Below are 25,646 nucleotides of genomic sequence, written 5' to 3'. Positions count from 1 at the left end.
GCTGGGTAGAGCAGTCATTCTTACTACTTTTTTTGTTTGTGTCTGAAAAATGAGGCTAAATGCTGTTTTGTATTTACTTAATTTTTAAATTTCTGTGTGTTCTTACTGCTTACGGTAAGTATAGTTTTTCTTCAGTATCACCTTCCTGATTTATCCTGGTCTCGTGCCTTTTAAATCTGTGTTTTATACTGTTAACAGCTTCATCTATTCCACTGTTACCTTGTTGTGATTAATGCAGTACCTGGTTTAGACTTGATGGATGGGCGTGCCTCATCACATAGCCATTTTTTGCAGGTTTCTTGACAGAATTTATTTTTCTGTTTTTCATAGCCTTTGCCCATTAACGAAGCTAATGGGAAAATCCTTTCCTATAATGTGTCATGTTCACTAGATGAGGAGACACAGTCCCTTTCTGAGATCCCTGATCCTCAACATAAGGCAGAACTACAACTTGATAAAAACGACTACATCATCAGCGTGGTGGCAAAAAATTCTGTTGGTTCATCGCCACCTTCTAAAATAGCTAGTATGGAAATTCCAAACGGTGAGTACTTAAGATAACATAGTACATAAGAACAGGGAATTAGAGTGAAGCATCCTAAAGGTGTTTGCTCTCATAATGTCAGCTTTCTTCTCCTGTCCCCTGTTGCTGCTGATGCAAAAGGAGGAACAAGCAGATTAATGTCCCGAATTCATTGAGAGACAGCAGTCATCAGTCATTAGTGTTGACTCCAAACATCTACTGATGGATAAAATAATTACTCTACCCAGTTACTTTAGTGCATAAGGTTGGAGAGTTATGGTGGTAGATTACTCTTCATAGGAAATGTTTCAACTACTTACTCAAGTACCGTTTTCATTTCTCTCTCCAAGACCATGAGAGCTGATGCTGTATTAGCTAGGCTATTTTGCACACTGCCAGGACAAAATTTTTATTTTAAGTGGCCATTTTGTTGGTAATATCTTACCAACAAATGTCTTTATTGTAATATTATAATATATATTATCAATATCAGCTTGAAAAAGTAACTGGGGCAGTTTTGAAATTAACTTAGTGCCTTTTTTTTTTTTTTTTAAGTTTATTTATTTATTTATTTAATGTTTATTTATTTTGAGACAGGGAGAGACAGAGCATGAATGGGGGAGGGTCAGAGAGAGAGTAAGACACAGAATCTGAAACAGGCTCCAGGCTTTGAGCTGTGAGCACAGAGCCCGACGCGGGGCTCGAACTCACGGACCGTGAGATCATGACCTGAGCCGAAGTCGGACGCTTAACTGACTGAGCCACCCAGGTGCCCCTAAAGTTTATTTTTTGAGAGCAAGAAAGAGAGGGCAGAGGGGCAGAGAGAGGGGAAGAGGGAGAGTCCCAAGTGGGCTCCACATTGTTAGTGCAGAGTCTGACATGGGGCTCGATCTTGCAAACCATGAGGTTGTGACCTGAGCCAAAATCAAGAGGATGCTTAACGGACTGAGCCACCCAGACTCCCCTGCCTTTCTTTAAATACTATGGATTCCCAATGATGTGTCCATTCTTTCTTGGCCGCCTTGATAGCTCTAGACTTGTGAATTTTAAATAGCCACTTCTGCCTCTTTTCCCGGCTGATTCCTCTTTGAGGTCATTCCCTGCTCCCCCACTTTGCTGTCCTGCCTCAATATGGGGTCTCCTATCTGTGCCCACCCACTCCTAAAGGAAGAAAAGTTGGTCCAGTTGGGGTCCTCTGAGTATCTTTTCAACTCTTGATTGAGGCAGTTTCTTACTGCCTGTAACTTAGCTGGTTCTTTGCTTTGTTTCAGTCGACAATTCAGGGGAATTAGGAAGGACTAGGGGAGGCGCCATACATTTCAGAGACACGCAACACAGAGCCCAGGAAGCAGCACACGCCAGAAAGAGAGGTCTCCAGGTAGCAGTGTGAGCACAAAAAGGAAAGGAAAGAGAGACACACAGAAGAGAACACCAACACTTCTGATGTAGAGTCTGTATTTCATTGCCTTATCATGATAAGCAATAGCTGTGTTGTCTTTTAATTTAAGAACTATATTCCTGCCTTTTCCCTGTGTCCTTCGGAAGGTGGCAGTTTATGGAACTAACAGTGGTCTAGCATCAGCACCTAGAGAGTTAAGAAGAAATCAGTGTGCCTTGAGGATTTCCCAAGATGGCGGCCTTGGGCCTCAGAGCAAGTTTACACTGTGGGGTTTTAGTCACATTGGGCCCAAACATGTTAAATCCAAAGTCTTCTGAATTCTAAACCAAATTGCTATCTTTTGTTAGGTAGTAATTGCCTTATGAGCACAATTTTTTTTTTCCCCAGAAAGCCTTTCTTTGACTTTTTTACTAAACCCTTGAATATAAATCAGTTACAGAAATTATGTCTATTCTCCCATTACTGTGGGAAATTTCGGCCTAACCTACCCAATCCTCACCCCCAACCTTGGGCCTTCCTTATCCCTGGGCCGGGATCTGGCAGGATGGGGAAATAGAACCTCAGCACGGCCCCCTTCCCACCAACCTCTGCATCTCACCCCTCCCTCTGCCCACTCTGGCTGTTCCATCCCACAGCTCTTGATCCCACTGCATTTTAGCAGATTCCCCATTCTTCACACCTTCTCCAGAAACCCCTGCAGCCCCCCGGCGCCCTGACTCCCACCATGGGCCTGAAAGGAAGAGCAGGTCTGCTCCATCCACTCATTCACCGCGTGTCACTGTGCTCCTGCTCTGTGTGCCCCGGGCTGGGGTTGCGGGCACACGCCTCCGCCTGCTGGCATGGGGCTCATGTCCGTAGTGGACGAGGAGAGGAGAGGTTAGGACTGTCCACTCGTGCTCTGCACCTGCCTCCGGCATGCCTGCCCCCTGCCTTGCTGCACCTGTCTAGTGCCCTCATGCCCTCAGTCCCATCCCTCCTGTTGCTGACCTTCACATCCCAGCCCTGCTGCGTCACCGTCTATCCTGGGTGCTCTTTATTACTTTCTCCAGCTTCTGAGTTTATCTGTATATACCGGTAATTACTGTTCTACAACAGAAATAACAGAGCGACATTTCTAAACTTTGCTAGAGATTTATCTAGTTTGAGCACTATTTTAAAATTTCTCTACAGTGAAGTAATTTTTCTAACTCCTGCCCGTTTTCATGAGATATACCATATGTTATTGTTTTTAATACAAGTAAAACATACTTCTTTCTTGTTGAAGATGATCTCAAAGTAGAGCAGGCTGTCGGGATGGGAAATGGAATTCTCCTCACGTGGAATTACGATCCCAGCATGACTTGTGACTATGTTATTAAGTGGTGTAACTCCTCTCGGGCCGAGCCCTGCCTCATGGACTGGAAAAAAGTGCCTTCCAACAGCACTGAAGCTGTAATAGAATCTGGTAAGATGAACTCATACCTCTTAATGCAGGTTCTTAAAATATATTTTTAAACGGCAGTATATGGTGTGACTGGGTATAATGAGTGACCACCCACCCCCCCCCCCCCCACCACCACTGTGAATTGGTGTGACTTTTCTGGAAAGTGTTTTGTAGCCATATGTGTGTGAAATGGTTCATATCTTTTGATCTAGTAGTTACTTGTTTGAGAATTTATTCCAAGAAATAATCAGAGTGACATCGGATAACATATAAGAATGTTCACCACAGTAGTATTTATAAACATAAAAATTGAAAACCCAAACAGCAAATAGGAGAATGAGTAAATTACAGTACATCTAGAAAGTGGAATGTTAACGCCAAAGATTGTGTCAAATATGTAACACCATGGACAAATGCTCCTGAAGAAAAAAGACTGGAACCCTAAGTAGTATGGTCTCACTCATCGTGTGCTCAGGGCGCAGGCTGCGGGGTTAGGCAGAGCCGAGAACAAAGGGCTCGCAGCCATCACTGCTGGTGTAGGGCATGGGGGCATCCGTGTGGCAAGGGGCGTGGTGCGTGCATGTTTTGGGGGGCCGTTCCCAGTGACTGTTGACGAGCCGTGAGTCCTACCAGGTGAGCTGCTTTAGATATGAGCAGTCTCAAGTTCAGCCATGAGGGGTGTGTGGTAACCTGCAGGCTAAGCCAGCCCTATCCTTGGTAATTACAGCCCCCTTCCCACTATCATTGTTCCTTCTGAGTGGCTGATGAGTGTTTTGTGCCTCTGCCCTCGGGAATTGTGGAACCTGTAGCTCAGTGGTCGTGGTGCTTCTCGAGGTCATTCCGTTGCCGTGGTTTTCCCTCACATGGGCGCAAGGCTCAGGAGAGCAAGCAGCTGCTGATTCTTATCTCGCAGAGAACCAGGGCTACCTGCCTGTCCTTTTCACTGTCAAATGGTGAAAATGAGTCCCGCCCACTAGATTACTCCAAGTCGGTTGAGATTATTTGCCACTTCTTGAAATATGCAGTGGTTCCCTTCATCCTTTCTTAGAGCATACCTCCCTCATCAGAGTGCCCAGCTCACACCAGCTCCTCCCCCCACGGAGCTGCCTGAGCCTCCCACAGTCCTGGCGCACCCCACCGGAGCTCTCGTCCCTCTTCCAGCCTTCTCGCTTGGGCTTTGAGAATGACCGGGTGGACTAGGGCAGGCTCGGTGGTGTGGAAAGGGGTCTCCTTGGATAGTGTGTGACCTGTAGGGTGACAGGGCCAGCCTCCCGTGCCAAGGCAGGTGAGCAAAGGCCCTGCGGTGTGGTTGAGAGAACAAAGGCTCCGAGAAGTAGGTGGCTTGGCCCAACGTCACAAAACTGGTGTGGGATAGCACCAGGATTCACATTCAGAGCTGTTCCAAGCCTCAGGAGGCCAGGAGTTGTCTCCATTATATATGGTTGCTGGGAGGCACTTCTCTTGTCCCCTTTATGTACTCACTCCACTGTCCTCTCTATCTTATGACCTCAAAACATGGAACCCCACTCGGGCTCTTTTTCTTCTTAAGGCGGTGGAACCCTATAGAATACTGATACACATAATTGTAACATAACGCTGGGTGCATGCAGATTACAATAACCTCAGGTACACCTGTCTCGAAATAAAAAAGTTGCAGAATGATTGTAGAGGTTGATCCATCTCTCCTTTGAGCTTGTAGACCCACTGGTCTTCCTTGGGCATGTAGCTGGAGATCTGGTGCTCTCACCACACCAGAATTTCCCCCCAAGCGGTATCGTCTCCCTAGACCACCACTGGTGAGCTCCTGATTGCCCTTTAAGGCCCTGTTCACATGTCACTTCTTGGTGGATTTTCGTGATATTCTTAAATTCATTTGGTCATTGAAGGTGCCACAGCCTATGATAGACCCCTGTGGTCTAGCACATTGTGTCATGGTTACCCCATTCGTCTGTCCCCCCACCATGCTGCCAGCCTCTCTAGGCCATGGGCCATACTGTGTCCGCCCATTCCCAACATTTCTCACGTTGCATGGTATTGAGGAGGTATTTTAAAAGGGATTTTTTTAACTGAAGTTAAGAAGCTTCTCTTGCATGTCTTGTGAAGTTAATAACTCAAGGGCACTGAATGGTAATGCTACAAAGAGAGGCTGACTCTATGGCCAGGTCCTTCCACCCTGCAGCGTCAAGGGAGGGCGGAAATGTCAGTGTCTGCTTTTGGGAGCAAGGAGGGAGAGAGAACACTGGCCAGGGAAGGGCTTCCAGGGGCTTGATGGGGACCTGCGACTTGCTAGTAAACTGACCCTGGACCAGATCCTGGGGAGAAGTCTTCATTGCTTGATTTTAAGAAACAAAATGCAAGTTTTGATCACTGTTCTTTCCCTTCAAGGTCATGTCATATTATAATACTGTTCATTACAACAGAAGCGAATTTGTTTAATTTTTCTTCGGTCACTTTTCACTTTGTCAGTTTTGAAAATACAGATGTATTGTTTTAGAAGAAGAAAACATCTGTTTAAAATTAGCTTTGGAAATTTCAGAATAAGTTAGCATAAATTGGATATTTCTAAAATAGATGTCCATAGTAATATGTACTTATTAAAGTTAATTGTGTTCACCCTGTAGATCAGTTTCGACCGGGTGTAAGATACAATTTTTTTCTGTATGGGTGCAGAAATCAAGGATATCAGTTACTGCGTTCTATAATCGGATATATAGAAGAATTGGGTAAGTTACGTGGGTAAGATTTCTTAGAGTTCAAGGTAATGTGAAAAAATGGAAATCAATTGCAAGAGTGAATTCTATAAATAGATTAAATGGAGATACTTAGCTCACAGAAGGAAAAATAATTCATTTGATGAATTTAAAATCGTGATTACTCCATCTTCATTTCTCTAATGTTTATATTTCACAATTTCACCATTGAGAAAACCAGATCTTCATTTCGATGTCAAAGATACTTAATTTGCACTTAAACGCGTTTAAAACACCATTAGCTTCGAGACCGTCTGTTGGAGTGACCGCTTACAGACTTGGCCCAGGACGCTTCCCTGGGTGTGTGTGTCCTGGGTTCCACCTGTGTGTCTAGTTATTAGCGTACAAGCTTCACAGGAAAAATACTTGTGATAGAATTTCTGAAATTTTACGACTCAGTAGAGAATAAAGTTCTAAGTCCAAATGCAGTTATTTTTGAGGATAGAAATTTCATGAAATGTTGATGTCTTGCTCCGTATCAGTAAATCCTCCCTTAACTATCCACTTTTTCCCTTTTACAGCTCCAATTGTTGCCCCAAATTTTACTGTCGAGGACACATCTGCAGATTCAATATTAGTAAGATGGGAAGATATTCCTGTGGAAGAGCTTAGAGGCTTTTTAAGAGGATATTTATTTTACTTTGAAAAAGGAGAGAGAGACACATCTAAGATCAGGGGTTTGGAATCAGGTAAGTAAATTACCTGATTGTGAGTATAGCAAGAACAGTACTTCCTAGAAGTTCTCATTAACCACAGGGAAAAAAAAAAAAAAGAAAAGAAAAAGAAATTCTGCTGAGCAACTTAATACTTGTTTCCAAAACTGTCTGAAAAATAGGTAAATGAAAAATGTATGAATATGAGAATTTTAGGATTTTAGTGTGTGATAAAAGACACGTACCACTGTTCATTTAAATTATTCTGCAGCCCTTGGTAATAAGCCCCATAGGACAGGGAGACCATCTCTTTCTAGTCTTGTATGATGCAAAACATAGCATCTTACATAGCATCTGTAATTATAATGAGGAGAAAAGCTCAAGAACCCAAAGAATGGCTCTGGGGCATCTGCTGTTCTGTGACAAAGAGCCACCCGTGCAGTTCACCGGGGCCTTAATGAGCTGGCCAGCTTAACTGACTTGACTGGGGACATGTGTATCCATTAGATCCTAAAAAGTACAGTCAGTCCTCGACAGTTGGTAAGCGTGTGTCCAAAGACCTTAGAGAATTTTCAGATTTACAAATACAGAGATGTTTGCGCAGACCTCTGGCTTCTCCCTAAATTATATTTCTGTTGGGAGTCAGATGATTCCTATTCATAGCCACATAACACAAGCATATCATCTTTTCAGTTTGAGAGCTTTCATTTCCCTTAATGACCTCTCCTCAGAAAGAAACCATTTTAATTATTTAATGCCTGTCCAGCAAGTAGAGAACAACAGTGCTGGATGGAGACGCTGACCAGGCATTAGCTAGGTTACTTCCCAGAGCAGCTGCATTCCATGGGTACCTCCCCCACATCACTGAGGTCTGCATTTCCTGAACCTTCCACTGCCTGTGAACGAGAAAAATCCTAAACACAAAGTTCTACAAACATCCAGAGTCTAGTGAAACTTTTCTTAAATGCTCAGAAATTTTACACTTGGATCAGCTAAAATTCTAGCATATGGACTTCCATTTAGAGGTGGTGGATTCGTCACTGAAAGAAGAAAACAAAGGCAACTGGACAGGCGAGAGTACACCAGCTGTGGATGTTTGGGAGCTGATGGGCGTGGGGCACATGACCTAGAGAAGCGGAGCTCCATGAAATCCAGGTGGACGTTCAGGCTTCAGTGAGAAATAATTTCACTCATTGTAGGGGCCAGGGTTGGAGACAGATGGTTAGGATGGATATGGGCTGAGCAGTGAGGGTGATTGAAAGTCTGCAAGAAGCAGTTAGAACCCCCAAGTCCTGCACCGACTTCATGTGGTGAACATGAGTGCTCTCTCCTCTGCCTGAAGACAAGGGGTTTATTCTTTGGAGAAACTGAGCCAGAGAGCCTCCAGAGAGGGGAACATGACAGGAAGCAGTGTCTGAAGCACCCTGCCTTCTCCTTCCTCTAATAGGAAGCTAATGGGACATCTTCATCTAGGCCTGTTTCCTTGGACGAGATTAGAGGATCTTTCTTTGAAGAAAGTACATGGTTCCTGAGGAATGACACAAAAGGCGCTGATATTGGGGGGCTGTCCCAGTGAAAGGCTGGAAACTGACCTGGTCATTTCCCACCAGTGATGAGCGATGCCCCCCAACCAGTAAGCGCCACCAATTCACAGTGACCTTCCAGAGGCTCACTCTTAACCATGACTAGCAGCCAGGGGTAACCAGATGGTTGAGAAAGATTCTAACATGAGGACAGAAACCGGGAGAAATGAGAGGAAACAGGTTCAGTGTAGGGAAACAAATTTAAAACTATCCTTGTGTGGTTGAGATGCGCTGTATTTATTGAAAGGGCATGATGTTCTAAAAAGGAACAATCAGAAGATAGGTAAGGGTTCATCAAAATTAAAAATGTGATCTAAGAAAATTTTAAAGAATTAAATAGAAGATAGAGGAAAATTGAAAATAGAGAAATTCTTCCCCAAATTAGATGAATGCAGAGGAGAAAACTTTGGAGTAAAACGATTAGGAAGTTGGAGCATCAGAGACATTCACTGTCATGTGAGAGAGAAGAGGGAATAGAAGGAAATTACCAAAGAAGGAGCATAAGACCATTTTCCAGAAGACCAGGCTATATAGAGTAAAAGTACACAGATAAATAGAAAAAAAAAAATCTACACCAAGGTAGATCGTCATGAATTTCCAGAGCACCTGATAGATAAAGAACAAGTCCTAGAAACAGAGAAAAGTGGCTTGTGTGTGAGGCATCAGGAATGAGAGCGGCCTCGGACTTCTCAACAGTATACCAGATGCCAGAAGATAGCACAGCTATGTGATACTGACTGAAAATTCAAGATACTGACTGAAAATTTTTCAACCTAGACGTCTATACTCTGTCAATCTTCCAGCCCGTGTGAGAGCAGAACGAAGGCATTCTCAGACCTGGAGAGCTGCACATCTTTCCTCCCCCATCTTTCCTCAGGGGGCTCTAGAAGAGCCCATCATCCTGAGGAAGCAAGGGGGGCAGGCCCGTCTAGGAGGGTGGGAGCTAGGAAAGCCTCGTGTCTGGAGCAGACACCCTGGGGAGGGGACCCCGGGGGACATAGGGGTTTGGGGGGAGCTGGTCGTGGCCCTGGGATTTTGTTGTTGGGCCACGTGAAAAATTGTGTTGAATATTCACAGGAGGATATGGGAAGAATTAGGAATAGGTACACTAAGCAAATGAGGGCAAAAACACGCAGTTACAACAACAGTAAAACAAGAAAGGAAACATGAGCAGACCAAGCAATTTGTCTTAACAGGAATTCATGTTTCTATGATCCTAGTGATGTACACGCTGGATTTCCCAGACATTTCGATGTGTTTGTGTGAATGACGTGGGATGAGAGGGAGAAGGGGTGTGGAGAACACCAAAGCGTCACCTTCTTTGTAGGACGTGCATACGGAAGGTCAACATCAAATTTATAAATCAAAATCAAATCAGATTTGTAAATCAAAGCACTGCCAGTCTGAGGGTTTTTTTTTTCAAAATACGGAAGTAAATCCGCAAAGAGGCAGATTGTGTGGTGATTGTCGGTGGCAGGGGAAGGTGCTGGCAGGGAGCTGCTACTTTTTGGCCGTTAGCCATTTAGCACAGTTCGGTTTTGCAAACTGTTGTCTTCCGGTATTTTGATTCAAACCTGAAAATAATGGTTTAGACAGTTCTTCATACTTCTTTTGAAATGATTCAAGGCTTCCTCGCCAGTGACTCGTCCGGCAACCCTGGTGCGCTGCCTCTACCCCGGGTGGTTTGGAGCAAGTGCTCTAGCGAGGCGGGCTCTCCTCCCTCGAGCCTCTCTCTCAGCTCAGGCAGGACCAGCCCCAGGCACCGCGTCCCCCTCCCCAGCAAGTTGCGGTTGTGGTGTGTTCTCATGTCCTTAGGAAGAGAAGAGACTTCTCTTGTTTGTCGGCTATACGCTGGGATTGTCCTAGGGAATGTATGGCAACTTCACTTCCACGGGCAGAGAAACTCAAGCTCAGAGTGGTTTACCTAACAGGTCCAGATTCTACGACTACTAACTGGCAGAACTTAGCTGATTCCGCAGGCCTTGGTCCTCCCGGTGACCAGCAACCAGTCACTTGAAAGGGATGTGGGTAGAACAAGACACGAATGACCAGGTGTTTAAAATGGTGTAGAGATCAGGAATAATAATCTTCGCTTTAAAAATAGGTCGTTCTGACATAAAGGTTAAGAATATTACCGACCTCTCCCAGAAGACACTGAGAATTGCCGATCTTCAGGGTAAAACGAGTTACCATCTGGTCCTGCGAGCCTATACAGATGGTGGAATGGGCCCAGAGAAGAGCATGTTTGTGGTGACAAAGGAAAATTGTAAGTTAATTGCTGCTGTTGAGATGCTTTCCACACTTGAGTGCATAACGTTTCTAGCAAGTTTTGTCGCTGTAGGAACCCTCTTCTAAAAAATTTCACGTGTTGCGTGTTTAAAGTGGGTGGCCAGCAGTGTTAAGAGGCCATGGGGATGGCTTCATATTTATTCTTGTCAGTTATCTGGAGCTGTTTCCTCGTGAGTACCTAAGAAATTAAGGAAGTAAGGATACCTCTGAAGTCTGGAGTTCTGAATGCATGTTGAATTCAGATAATGGTGACCCACTTTATCCTTTTTTTCCCTAACTATTCTAAATGTGATTTTTAACATATCTAGAGAAGGGTGAAAGAAATATCCTTAAAAAAAAAGGAAAGCCCAGCATTCACAAATTTGAGATGGGGACTGGGGAAGATAGTTTTGACTGTCCGCGGCAAAGAACTTGAGTCGGGGCACGGAGTGTCCTGTAGCCCTGAGGTGGGCTTCACACACTGAGTAAAGCACCATGAGGATACAGTTCTCAGCCAGGGGTGATTTTGCCTCCTGGGGGATACTTGGCGATGTCTGGTGACATTTTCGGATCCCAGAACTGTAGGGTGCTCCTGGGATCACATGGGTGAAGCCCAGGGATTCTGTGGAACTTCCTAGAGCGTGCATGACAGCCTCCTTGCCCGCCCCACACACAGGGAAGAAGAATCGAATGGTCAGTAGCGCTCAGCTGTGCTCCAAAGAATTTTAAGTATTAGTGTAAACATTATCAAAATGCCTAAAGGTCATATTTGAGTAGTTTTTCAATGTCCCTGGAGCCGTGGAATTTTTTTCCCTTTAAATAATCTATCAACTTAAATGTCTTCTGATAGGAATTTATTCTATACTTCATGCTAAAAATAGTGATGTGAATATATCCAATATTCTCTTTTTAGCTGTGGGATTAATTATTGCCATCCTCATCCCAGTGGCTGTGGCGGTCATTGTGGGAGTGGTAACGAGCATTCTTTGCTATCGGAAACGAGAATGGTAATGGTACCTGCATTTACTCTTGCTGTTGTGTTCTTAAGAGCATGATTGTTTAGTTTATGTGTTAACGGAGAAGTACTTGGCTGCAACTAGTCAGTAAATGTGGATTTAGTCAGAATCAATGTTGGATTTAATAGTAAGCAAGAACATGGCATGTTATTTAAAGGTTTTTAGTCAAGTGAAAGGTAAATTTTTTCTTGCTGTATTTACTAATAATTTTAAGTAAGAGCAGATATACTAAAAAATATTTACAGGCATAAATAGGGCAGTACCTCTATGCAAGATTAATGATTAGGATCCCATTTGTCCTGATGACCTGTTTAGAAACTACCATCATTTATTCATTATTCAACAAATATGAATGACATCTCCCATGTGAAGAGTGAGACAGAGGTGAACTAAATAAGCGTGATCCTTATAGACTTCTATCGTAGTAGGGAAAGGTGGACATTAAACACATAATCATCCAGTAAATGCACGCTTACAAAGTATGAGTGGGTACTAGGAAAGTCACTGGGCATCAGGAGGGGAATAACAGGAACCACGTCACTAGAGATGCCAACCAAGGCTTCCCTATGGGAGTTGCATTTGAGTGGAGTCCCAAAGTGTAAGGAGAGGAGAGAGTTTTCCAGGGAGAGAGAAGAGCTCCTGTGCGGGCCCAGACATTGGAAAGAGCTTGGTCATCTGGAGAAAGTGAGAGGAACTGTGTGTCTGGGTGAAGCTTGAGAGGCAGGAGGTGAGGCGAGGTGGTAAGCTGGGACTCCGTGTGAGAGAGTACATCATGGTCAACTGGCAGGCACTGTCCTGGGCTGGGCTTGGGACAGATGGCTGTGTTCAGGCATAGACAGCCCTCACTGGCATTAAAAATGCCATCATTCATGACAGAGAAGAGAATGTATTCTAATAATCTCAGTTTATACATTAGCATAGTAATAGTTTAGAACTATAGAATACCCTGTTTTGGTAACCATATTTTCATTACCAAAAATCACATTTTAAAAATGACTTTAATACAAAAGATAACATGAGAGAGTTTATTTTTTTTAATTTTTTTTAATGTTTATTTATTTTTGAGACAGAGAGAGAGACAGAGCATGAACGGGGGAGAGTCAGAGAGAGAGGGAGACCCAGAATCCGAAGCAGGCTCCAGGCTCTGAGCGGTCAGCACAGAGCCCGACGCGGGGCTCGAACTCACGGACCGTGAGATCATAACCTGAGCCGAAGTCGGACGCTTAACCGACTGAGCCACCCAGGCGCCCCAACATGAGAGAGTTTACAAGCTAGAACATTTCATACTTAACATTTAACAAAGTTGTTTTGTTTTTTCCTGCAGGAATTTCAAATACTAAACTTCCTTTTAACAGCTATAAATGTAATATGGCACTGAGAAAATACCCTTTATGTTTGCATTTAGTTTTTGCTCAACATTAATAGCCCTTTCCCCTAATAGTCCAGAACCTGTTATGAGCAGTGGAGAACTGCCTGATGCAAATATGTTCCCACAGTAATGGGCCCTATTTAATCTAGTTTGCACTGTGGACGTTTGAGTAGATGAGCAGGTCCTCTGTTTCACTTATGATTTGGGAGTACAGTCACCATTTCAATTCATTGCTTTCTATTTTCAGAAGATGCCTTCGTTCTAAAATAGAAGTACCGCTTGTCTGTTTCAAATAGGAACCTCTCAGTGCATTGTACAGAAAGGTTCATGAATGATCACACGAAAAAGGATCTTGCATTTTTATCTCAGAAGTTCATTAAAGCATCATATAAAATGTCCAAGTAAACCTAGTGATTTACTAACTTATTTGTTGTCTAATTGATCATCTCAATTATTAAATGTACTTAATCATCTTTATTTAAAGGATTAAAGAAACCTTCTACCCTGACATTCCAAATCCAGAAAATTGTAAAGCTTTACAGTTTCAGAAGAGTGTCTGTGAGGTAACCCTTTATTTTCTTACGTTTCTCTTTGAAGTCCTGGCCTCCTCTTTTCAGTCTTTTGTGAAAAGCTTTTAATGTGCAAATATCATTCAATGTCAAATGTATCAAGCGAAAGAGCAGTGCTTTAACATCTGCTGAACTTCTGAAATTATTAATTTTAACTTGTTTTTACCATGCTCTTTTTTCCATTGCTATTAATAGCAGGGAACATATTGATATGTAAAAAAGTAACTTTGTTCTAGCAGGTACTACAGAATAGTAGAGACAAATTTGTATAAACAGCTGTGAAAAAAATCCCTCCAGTAACGCCCCTTTTTGTAGGAAGGGCATTGTGGCAGCTTTTAGTGCTATTCTTAATCATTGTTTCATAATCTATTTCTAGGGAAACAGCGCTCTCAAAACATTAGAAATGAATCCTTGTACCCCAAATAATGTTGAAGTTCTGGAAACTCGATCAGCAGTTCCTAAAATAGAAGATACAGAAATAATTTCTCCCATAGCCGAGCGCCCAGAAGAGAGCTCTGATGCAGAACCCGAGAACCACGTGGTTGTGTCCTATTGTCCGCCAGTCATCGAGGAAGAAATACCGAACCCGGGAGTGGATGAAGCCGGAGGGACCTCACAAGTCATTTACATCGATGTCCAGTCCATGTATCAGCCTCAGGCAAAACCAGAAGAGGAACAAGAGAGCGACCCCGTCGGGGGGGCAGGCTATAAGCCACAAATGCACCTCCCCATCACTTCTACCGTAGAAGACCTGGCTGCAGACGCTGACTTAGATAAAACTGCAGGTTACAGACCTCAGGCCAATGTAAATGCTTGGAACTTAGTATCTCCAGACTCTCCCAGATCCACAGACAGCAACAGTGAAATTGTCTCTTTTGGAAGTCCCTGCTCCATTAACTCCCGACAATTTTTGATTCCTCCTAAAGATGAAGACTCTCCTAAATCGAATGGAGGAGGGTGGTCCTTTACAAACTTCTTCCAGAACAAACCGAATGACTAACAGTGTCACTCTGTCACTTCAGTCTGCCATCTCAGTAAGCTCTCACTGCTGGTGCTGCCGTGCCAGCACGGGGCATCTTGGAGGGATCCTGTGAAGTGTTGTTAGCAAGGTGGACCTCACTGCGCAAGTTACACTCCAAGTGTTAATGTGCTCTTAACGTAGTCTCATGGCCCAAGTAGGGTAACTCAGAAATCCAGACCATGCAACTCAAGTTTCGGAGCTATCTGTGATTAGAGCCAAAGAATCTCTCGTGCTCCACCTTTGGGGAGCACTTCACGGCTAATCCTGTCCGGTCCCACACATGCAAAACAACTCCCACAGCAGCGCGTTCTGTTCTGTCAGTGGTTTTCTCATACGGATACTTTATGGAATTGCAAGCAGATTTACAGGCACAGGAGAAAAATGTCAAAGTAACAGATGATGTTTATTTGCCTGACACTTGCTCCATTTAGATGAAAACCAAGCACAGATTTCAAAATGGTTAACATCATTCTCCTCTATCCACAGCATTTACGAAAAATTAATATGATTTTTAACGTAGCAACAGCTACTTAGTGTTTTGTTTGATAAAGTATACTGATTTCCGTGCCTACTGTATAATGGTTATCAAACAGTTTTCTCAGGGGTACAAACGTTGAAAATGAGCGTGACACTGACCAGCCCAAATGAGAATCGTGTTCTCTTGCTTTGGGAGGGTTTACAAACCTGTCCCTTATTTTGTAGCTTGCATGCTGACTTCCCTTGTTGCAGTTGGTTGCCCTAATACTTAAAATTGAAATTTCTGAGACTGCAGATCTAAGTTTTTCTAAACATCTGTTTTTTTGCGTGTGACACGGTGCCCGTTTTGTAAGCATGAGCAAATTCAGTATTACTGATAAACACAGGATTCCAGGGGTTTCCTGTTTGAGGTGACTACTGGGCAGTCTCGCTGTGTCAGCTATTCTCGTGCAGCCCTGATCGGTGTCACTTTCTCCTGAGAAGGCTGTGCCACGGAGCCCCACGCACCCAGGCGGTGATGACCCAGGACACCTCGTAGCAAACGTTCCTCCTGATCAGGCATTTAGGCAGGTTCTGCCTCTGAAATGATCGTGAGTCCAGACTGTTTGATCCAGTCCTCAAAGTTTTAAATCTAAAACTAAAAAGATAATGCTTCCTGTAGGAACAGTTACTCAAGGGCTATTTTGTATGAACTGTCACAAAGTCAGTTTGAATCCGTGGGCACGCCTGCATTAAGGGCACAGCATTTTCTTTGTGAGCTGCCCGTGATTGTGTGTCTTCTCAGCATCCTCTGCCCCCTTTGGTCTTCATAAGTGATGTCTAGGACGAATGTGGTCAGAATGAAAAACTCAAAAGTGTATCTTCTGTTTCCCTCACGCCCACGTTGTCTTGTGTGTTTTGTCTTTTGACAGTTAAGGCAAAGTACCTGAAAAATGGAAATCTCTGAATACATCAAAATGTGCCTGGTTTTTTCTTTTTTATCATCCGAGGCTCTGTGATGTATTTGCATATAATGGATCAGTTGTCTTTTTTTCTAGCTCCTAATGTTTCTTTTATAAAAACCATGTCATGGAAAAAAGCCACAGGGTGACAAGGAGCAAAATCCATTTGGGTACTCTATGAATCCTAGCTCTAATTGCCAGAGTTCAGCTAAATTCTTGAGCTTCATGTTATATGGACACGTGGGATGAACTAGAACTAATTATACACACACACAGTATATTAAAACCATGTCATAGCTCCTTGGGATTTTCAACAGTGAAAAATCTATCAAGCCAGAGCCATCCCTAACAGTTTTCTCTTCTTCTTTATCTTCTTGGGCTCCTTTCCTCAGCTTACACCCCAGACACTCAGACCTGGGGCTGCCTTCGTTTCCCGCCGTGGCTGGTCATTACCGCGCCCCTGCTGCCCGCAACTCATGCCTCGTTCCCCCCTGAAACCAAATGGATCCTGCACTTCATCTCCTTAGGGTAGCATACGTGTTGGCTAAGGTAGACACTTTTTTGGTGTGAACTACACCACACCGAATGGGAAAAGGCAGGCCAGCAGAAATTGATCTGTGTCATCAGTATATATGCATTATGCATTGCAGCCGTGGCCATGTGGATCCGATGCCCTTTCCAGCCTATACACCGACTCATTTGTTCAGCTGACGGGGAATATCACTGGGCTCTTGAGTCCTTTCACCTTGTCCGAGACTTCAGTACTTTTCCTGCATGAAAAAGGTTCAGAGAGCTGCTCGGCTCTGCTCTCCCCTGCCTCTGGGGTTCCATACACAGTGATCACTAGGTTAATGGGAAGCAGAGTAACACTGTTAGTGTGGGTAGGCTCCTGATAAGTTGCCGTGTGCTTCGGAGTATGTGGTGTAGGTGTCAGGCCAAAGGTTCCTTGCCTTTTGCCACGGAATTGAAGACAGCCAGGCCCACTGTGTAAATCCTAAGTTACTACCTCCCACCCACTCCCAACCCCCCAACCTGGGCATATGGGGGTGGCCTCAACACGGGGAGAGAGAGGGGAGGGGTGGAGAGAGAAGATGCCCTTTGTCACAAATCCAGTTGTTTGTGGCACTGGAGACCCTGGTAAATGTGCACTGTCCATCAATGCTGGGACCATGCTCCAGTGTGAAAAGCAGTTTCGTAGGGGTCCTGCTCTGTCCAGTCATGGTAGCGCCTCTGCCTGGGGCAGGGGAGACTAGAATTGTTCTCTCCAGCCCTTCCTGACTGGGAGAGTAATTGGGAAATCCCTCTTTCCTCAACTGAGGCCTAGTCATTGCTTAGAACATTCTACATACCTGAACTACAGTTACGCCCCACCACGTCTGTTTAATAGTACTGTGTATTAGGACGCATTTTCGTATCTCTTACAAGCCAGTTCACTTAGTAGCCAATTTCAGATCAAGTTTCCCTGGTGAGAAATGGAGATTCTGGTGGTCATTATGGCTGCCTTTCTCTTGTGAGTGGCCCTCCTAGATAAACAACATTTAGCATAAAAATATTCTTAGAAGACGTAGCTAGCATTTTGACATTAGCTAGAGCTTGTACATTATGGACTGTGTGGATTAATCTCCACGTAGAGTTGCAGTCATCAGTGTGTTGAACTGTAGAAGCCTGGATTTGAGATTGTGGCCCTGGGTATCAGGACAGTTGTGTGTTTATGTGCTTAGGTGACAGAGGTGCTCTGTTCTGCAGCTGAGACTCAGAAGCAGCCGTTCGTGGAACAAGTTAAGGGCGGAAGTGTCAGCCTCGTCTTCCATACCAGCATAACCTTCATGGCCCGTGGGTCTGAAGAATTTAGACCCCCAGTACTGTCGCACTCTCAGAAACTGGTGAAAGTCACACTGTTAAAACTTGATGCAACTTGGATTCTTGCTGGAAGTTATTAGTCCTGTAATTCTTAGTGGTTTTCACGTTGTCCACGTTTAGGAACATTACAGCCCTTTCTGTGTTTGAATAACTAGATTTAGGTTAGTGCAAAAAGAATTTGAAATCAATTTTACGGTCTTTTGAAATTGAAGTACTCCCTAACGTTCGACGTGCAGAAAATGTTATCTCAAAGCTTTCTACTGCTCAGGCACATAATCTGATAAGACTTTTTTTTTTTTTTCTATTTACCCTGAAGTAATTTTTACTGTTATCTGTTTCGAACCATTTAAAAATTTGCATATCTTTTATAAAATGTCTTTTTTTTTCTTATTCCTTATCTAAAATTAAGCATCTCAGAAGTCAAATGTGAGATCATTAACTATTTACAAAGACTAGGTACATAGTGGGAGTTCAATGAGTAATTGTTTATCGAGGCCCCTTCCAGAACGTGCAGAATAAGCAGTTTTCCTGAAGGGTGGTATGTATCAGGATCTAGCTTGTGTGGATCTAAGCCTATCGGGTGAAAGATTCAGATCTACTCGCGAAGTAGCTCCAGTTTCAACGAAAACTTGGGAAAGACTCCTGCAAAAGCATCACTGTCTTATTCCTTACATCTTATTCCCTCCCTCATGAGTATTCGTAGTGTCTTTTTATTTGATGGCTACAAAACTTGGGACCTGTTTGTGCCAACCAGCATGTGTTCTAGCGAACCAACACTACACTGATGTGTGAGCTTAACCGATTAATATAAGCACTCACTCATTCTCTGGATAAACTCTTTCTTCAAAGCGTTTATTTTAAACTGGCACTTCCCGCCAAAACAAAATTCCATGGTACCGTGCCCATCCATCTTACTTTTTATATCCAGAAGAAAATTTTTCACAGAAGGAAAAGATTTTCTAAACTTACTGTAAATGCATCTTTTAGATATGACCTTAGAATATCATTGGAAAGCACTTGGTTTAAATTTGCTCCATTTATGTCTTCATGGATTATGTACCAGGGCTATTAATATTTAAACTTATTTCAGTACGGTCGTGAGATTTTTATTTCTTTTCAGTTTGAGCTTTTGTCTATTACATGATCATATTCATGCCAGTTATAATACAAATGAGCTATTTTTAATGCCCATATGGAGGATCAAGGACATTAAGTTCATATGTCAGGCTTTATCGTGTGTGGTAAAATTCCAGGGGATGTGATTTGATCTGGAATATATCCAAATTCTTACAATTGTGATACTGAATTCTGAAAGGTTTCTGTTGCTTTTAATCCTGGGTAGTGCTTATTTCTCCCTCTATTAAGAATGTTCATATTTTGGATTATAAGTGTCTAAGTTATAGACAGAATTCACCTATGTAAGACATAACTGCAACATTTTAATGAAAATTAAAAGTGTTTTAAGAGGGAAAACTTCTGAATGTTTTTATATACAAGTGCCTAGCTGAAGAACCATAGAAACAGGAAGTTCAAAATCTCTTAAATATGGAAACTATACTGATTGAATATTAACCAAATACAAAACAGTAATAACATAGTACTTTTTGATGGCTGTAAGTTAAAAGATGTGGGTGGGGGAAGTGAATATTTAATTGATAAGAAAATTAATTTGTGTTACATAAATCTTCTGAGATTGGGTAGCCAGTCATAATTTTAAAAAGCCCAAATAACTAACACCATAGACCTTATGCTGTCCTTAAGCCAAAAATACTTTGTATACCTGGTTGAATGGCTTATTTAAATGTATTGAAGTTCCTTATACATTTAAAATGTACTTCCCTTCATAATTATTCCATTTTAAAAAGGGGTAACTTTCAATTTCTGAACTTACTATTTCTCCTAAGCATTCCATTATAAGAGCTCAGAAAGATTTCTAGGTGGTATATAAAATTTTCATTGAAACATGGACAAGCTAAACTGTTAGGTTTAACATTAGTATTTTTGTAATTGAGCATAGAAAAAACAATAGTAATTAATGATTTTCATAAGACATTTTTCAAATATTCTGCCCCCAATTTGATTCCAAAACTTTTTGGATGTTTATGGTATACTCATCTATTTAATTTTTTCCTTCCAACATAATGCTTTGGGAAAGTGTGAATATGTTATGAATAGTTGAAGACAACACACAAGACAAAACCCTGTTCGGTTTGTTGTTGTGGAAGGGTGGGTATTCTAAGATACCACGGGCTTTGTTTCTCCTGTTATTTTCTCAGAAAGGAGCGTGGCTTTTTCTTACATACATTTCAATTCAGAGTTGCTTGAAAAAGATTGGCCTGGATAGAAAGACATCCAAAATTTGAGATAGAACCGCCTTAAAAACAGGTCCAAAGGTAAAAGTCACTTAGAAACTTAACTATCCTAAAGGAATGTGTTGCCTTTTCTTCTCTTTCATTAGTTGGCCAGAAGTCAGAGGTCCTCTTCATAACATTAGGAAATTGCCATTTTTTTACTTTCAAAATTGCATTGTAGTGAATTACTGTTTACAAAATACACATACTGTGAACAGATATAACTTTTTGTTTTTTATAAGGTTGTTTGTAGAGTGAGTGTTTTTTTTTTAAGGGTTCTGTGTTAAATATTTTCAGTTTTTAAAATAAATACTAGTAACTGTTTACTAATTTTTGTTTGGTCAGGTGTGTGCAGATGTAGCGGAAAGATAGGGAGAAATCCAATCCAACACTGTTCCTGTATTCATTTCTTAAAATGTCACCACTACAGACTTAAAAACAACAACAAAAAACCCGAGCTATAATTTGTGATAATCTGTACCTAAAATCATACTTAATCATATAAGGAAACATCTAAATACTCATGTAGAGGAAGCAAGCTACAGATTGCAGTATATTTGTGTGATTCAGTCTGATTCACAGAATTCCGAGTTCAAAATGGAATAAAACAACTCCACTTAACAGAGATGACAACTGAAGTATTTTCTGCCTTGTGAAAATGTGGAGATTATGTTGCTGTTAGAATGGAAAATTTGAACATTTTATATCCTCGTATAATTTCAGAATTTAGTTTCCATATCTTTTGGAGAACATGGTTATATCAAGAACATAGAATATAAGTAACCTATTACTAAGACACCTTAAATGTAAAACTAGTATGCTTGGCTGTTAACTCTAAAGATGTTACTTATGTTTGTTTTTAAAACGTGCATGTATTTAACAATTTTATCATAGTATTGTCATGGAAAAGAATAAATATATTTTCTTACAACTTACGCAGACGAATTTGGGCATTACTGTTTTTTTTTTTTTTTCCCCTCCTGTCTTAAGCACTTAGGAAAAATACCTTCTGCTTTAATACTTCTGTTAATTCTGATAAGAATTACACTGGTTTATGAAGCAATAACATAGGGCTATCTATACATTTTTAATATTTTAATACATTGCTATGCCATTGAGATAATCATCTGTATCTTCCACTAAATCTATAATCTATGTACCAGAAATGTTAGCATAAAAATATCCAAAAAGTGGGACTCTAACATTATAAAACAACACTGGTCCTTAAAAGTATGTTTCTAATTTCTTCCCTTTGAAGACCAACATTTCTGGAGCTTCTAGGAATATATCAAAATTAGTTTTATCTCAAGTTACCGAATTTGGAAATCCAGTCGTTGCTTCAGCAAAACCTCAGTAATTTTCAAGTATGAAGTGATCTTGAGAATTTCATAAGGGGGAGAAATTAGTCTTTGGTCCTGTGTAGCCTGTGCTTTACCCAGCGTAACAACTGAAATATGAATGGGCCACAATTTAACCTGAAGAAACTGAACTAATTTTGAATTAGTTGTGAAACACGTGTTAGTGTTTAAGCCCTAGGAGAGCGTGTACATGTGGTCTGTCCTCCAGGGAGATGTCCATGCATAACTTGGTTCCCAGATGGGTGAATTCTTGAGCCAAAATATATAGCCCCATCAACCGTAGGGACTTTGAAAAGGTCAAAAAGAGAGGAACGACGTATTAGGGAAAGAAAAGTAGAGATGTGTGAACTTGTTTTTAATGTATTCAACATCACTAAAAATGTTAGTTTACAAACCCCAGTTCTTTACAAAAGAGCTGTGTAAAAGTTAGTTTTGAATGGCCTATGAAGTTGATCCAGTGCCCTTCCCCTGGAGCGACTGACAGAAAAATTGAATTGAAAGTATTTATTCGGTCTCTAAGAACCAGCGAAGTTGATGTAACTAGAGATGTCTTGAACTAATTTGGGATTAAATTGGAGATGATTTTATCCCAGAGTGATTAGTTTCAGATTAAAGAGACAAGAAAAGCTTTTGAGGAGGATTTTGGTAAAAACTGGGAAGCAGAAATCGGGTTAAAATGAGTGCAACTGAAGTGTCCTGGCTGCTCAAGATTCTCTCTGAACCTTTGAAAGGTGAGAACGAGTCTGAGGTCCCAGCTCAGATGCAAATCTGCTTCCCGGGTGACCCCAGCCAGCTTTATCACTGCTGTGGAAGCAGGCCCTCGCGTCTCCCGCCGCAGACAGCCTTCCAAGGCCAGAGCCCCAGCCGCTGTCTGTCTTCCTATCCCTGCAGGTGCTTGCACACCCCCCCGCCCCCCACTCACCTGGTCCTCAGGGCGGATTCTGATTCGAGAGGCAGGAGGCCCTGAAGAAGCAGAGTGCAAGACACGTGCACCCTCCTAATCCCAGATTGCCCAATTACCAACAGCCAATGGCACACACCCTTCACAAATGAACCTCGAGTCTAATTTTCTGCCGTTGGTGGCTCCTTTCCTCTCCTGTGGCGGTGGACGGGGTTTCCCGTGAGACCAGGCGACGGCTGGCTTGCCTGAGCCGCGCACATCTGGCTCCCAGCTGGTTTCACCACCTGCTACCTGGGCCACCCTGGGGGAATTACCAACCTCTCGATCTCCTCCGCTCTGAACAGTGGGTCTTGATAACCTCTTCTCGCAAAGCTGTCGTGAGGATTCCCATAGTGTATGTGATGCTCCCAACAGAATAGGTGTGAGATTCTTACATGTGACTCTATCCCTCCAGAAGCCTCAGGAACGGCTCTTTGTGACCGGCACCTCAAAGGTGTAAATGCCTTAGACACGGATAAGATGCACCTTAGGCTACGGCCCACAGTTACCCAGAGGGCTGTTTGTTACACGGCAAGAGGCCTGCCAAGATGAACCACGGGGCCTGTTCCCACCTGCTCAGACGCTGGACTCCACCTTTCTTCACCTGGGTGACTGTCTCCGTCCTCACGTCTCAGTTAAAGCATTGCTGGCTCAGGGAGGTCTCTTCCAGTGTCCCAGGACCTCCACCTCTCCACGCACCCCACCTGTCCCTGCACCCCACCTCTGCACGGCACCCCCACCTCTCCCTGCACCCCACCTCTGTGTGGCACCCCCACCCCTCCAGGCAGCCCACCTCTGCACAGCACCCCCACCTCTCCCTGCACCCCCACCCCCTCCGCTCACCGAGCACGGTTCTAACGCTTTCTTCGACACAGAAATTGAGCGTCTCAGTGCTGCATCCACAGAGCACGGCACAGTATCAGACGCACCCCAAGAGCCTGATAAATAGTCCTGAAATAACCGTACCTTGAAAAGCCAATACGTGGCCTACCATGTTTCCAGGATATAAGAACTACGTTATTTTACAGAGAGGTGATCCGCCTGTGGCATAGTCTCCAACCATGGAAAGACAGGGGGTCCTCCCGGAATTGCTGTGCCTCAGACAAGGTGGTGGCCCAAGGCGCTCCTTCTCCGGTGAGCCAGGGAGGGTTTGTTCACCAGAGGTCCTCAAGTATTTGTTGAACGTGGTGACCCTGTGTTCCTCCTCAAGGAAATTTGCTCTTATCCTCATATCTCTTTGACAGCAGTGGATAAAGGATAAATAGCCTTGACTGAAGTGACAACAGGTTCGAGCCCTCCTCCTGCCCACCATCCACCACCACCGCACCTCCTCCCTGTCTGGAAATCGATTTCCTTCTCTCTGGGTTAGGCTCTCTGTATTCTTCCAAGTGACAATTTGCATAACCAGGCGATCCATTTCTGTCCCCACCTCACCTCCCCGAATTGCGCATCTGCTTCTCCAGAAGACAACCCTTATGGCATCTCTCAGACATTTACCTGATGGGTAGGTGAGTCCCGGTAAGTTGCGCAGGCCACACGGGACTGTAGACCCTCACTTTACCTGGGGATAACACGTCTCTTCTCTACATCCAGAACTTTCTTCTCTCAGGTCAGATGACCCCAGAGAGCTGGGCCCGTAGGGTCAGGCTCCTCCAAGCTTACAGGCAACTGCCTTTTCCAGTGGCCTCCCAGCATGATGGGCGAGGACTCTGGTGGGCCTGGCCTGTGTCACGTGTCCGTCCATGGGCTGGTCATGTGGCTGGACAGAAGTTCTGTTCAGAGGTCACTTTTACAAAAACCACACAGAGTCCCCCAAAAAGAAGAGAGGTAGAATTTCGAGTGGCCAAAACAATAAATATTTACTACTGGCTCACTGAAGAAAAACTAGAAAGTAAATGAAAGGAAATGGGAAAGAAATCGCTATCTTCTTATACAGCATTAGCTATTTTTAACACTTTGCCTGTTATCCTCTCGGACATTTTTCCTATGTGGATGTGTATATGTAAATATTTACACATTTTCATATACGTGTATATGCGTGCATATATAAAAGGGTTATATTGTGTATTCTGTTTTCAAACCTCTTTTATTTAACATATTTTGAAAATCTTTTTTCATATCAATAGAATATTCATGTGCATTGTTCTTTCATGGATATGTAACACTAGCGTATGGAAATATTATTTAAATTTCTTATTCCTTAGTCCTTATTGAATTCCTTTAGTCCGTAATTTATTCATACTATTCATATTTTCATTAAATAATGGATGACTTCGAAAGCCAGGCAAAGATGTCTGGCATTGATTTGGCTGGGACTAAAAAACAACACTCAGATTTCACACTAGGAACCATTGGCACATTATACTCAAGCGCTCCCCAACTTTTCTATGCCATAAAATGTAGTCTTTTATACCAACTGACTAATGAAGATTCTGACCTAACGCAGAGTTCTGCTTACACGGTACTTCCTCTAAGGTGACAGGGCTGCCAGCGGGAGCTCGGGAGTGGGGGCTGCTCAGGGCTCATGCAGGGTGGCCGTCGGAAAAGGCAGCTGCCTGGCTCAATTTAGCCAGTCCTCGGGGCACCCACACCAGCAGCTGAACCCCATCCCGGGCCCTCCGTTATTCGTAAGAGTCCCTGGACCCACGGGAAACAGGACTTTCAGGAACTATAAACAGGGATTTTGAAATCTTTTGATACCCTCTGGGAATAGAAGTCCCTTTATCCTAGGAGCCTTTGACTCATTGTCTAGGGACGCGGCAGGCTGTGGCGCATTCTTTACTGAGAGAGCACATGACATGAACGTGTCTTAGGAAAACAAATCTGGTTTCCGGTGAAGCGCTGTGTGGGAGGTAGCACCGCCCGGTAGTCAGGGCTGATGGGGTCTAGCCAGCAGAATTCTAAGATGGCCCCCAAGATGCTCGCCCCTGGTGCACGGGCTGCTACAATCTCACTCCCTGGAGTGTGAATGTGACAGGATGGCACTCCCACGATTAGGTTACCCATCAGTTGACTTGTGTTCATAGAAAGGAAGATTATCCACGATGGGCAGCCGAATCAGGAGCGCTCACAGGAGGGACCGGGTCTTGAAGAAAGTCTCCTGACCGCTTCGAAGGAGCAGGTGGCCGGTGAGTGTGCCAGACGA

General features: G+C 43.2%; 1 protein-coding gene across 1 annotated transcript in view; it reads left to right on the top strand.

Moving 5' to 3' along the window:
• Positions 1–21,138, top strand: part of LIFR (LIF receptor subunit alpha) — a 77,954-nt gene extending 56,816 nt beyond the window's left edge. Inside the window, exons 13-20 of the mRNA XM_019464216.2 lie at positions 331–544; positions 3,187–3,366; positions 5,967–6,068; positions 6,617–6,784; positions 10,436–10,597; positions 11,513–11,606; positions 13,469–13,547; positions 13,930–21,138. Coding sequence (XP_019319761.1) covers positions 331–544; positions 3,187–3,366; positions 5,967–6,068; positions 6,617–6,784; positions 10,436–10,597; positions 11,513–11,606; positions 13,469–13,547; positions 13,930–14,553 — 1,623 coding nt within the window. The 3' untranslated portion in view covers positions 14,554–21,138. The remainder of the gene's footprint in view (positions 1–330; positions 545–3,186; positions 3,367–5,966; positions 6,069–6,616; positions 6,785–10,435; positions 10,598–11,512; positions 11,607–13,468; positions 13,548–13,929) is intronic.
• Positions 21,139–25,646: the final 4,508 nt, after the last annotated feature.

The sequence above is a fragment of the Panthera pardus genome, unplaced genomic scaffold (genome assembly GCF_024362965.1).
Source record: "Panthera pardus isolate Hobbes unplaced genomic scaffold, ASM2436296v1 HiC_scaffold_2, whole genome shotgun sequence".
Lineage (NCBI taxonomy): Eukaryota > Metazoa > Chordata > Mammalia > Carnivora > Felidae > Panthera > Panthera pardus.
The sequence above is the reverse complement of the archived record's forward strand: the minus strand, read 5'-3'. Positions and strand labels throughout refer to the sequence as shown.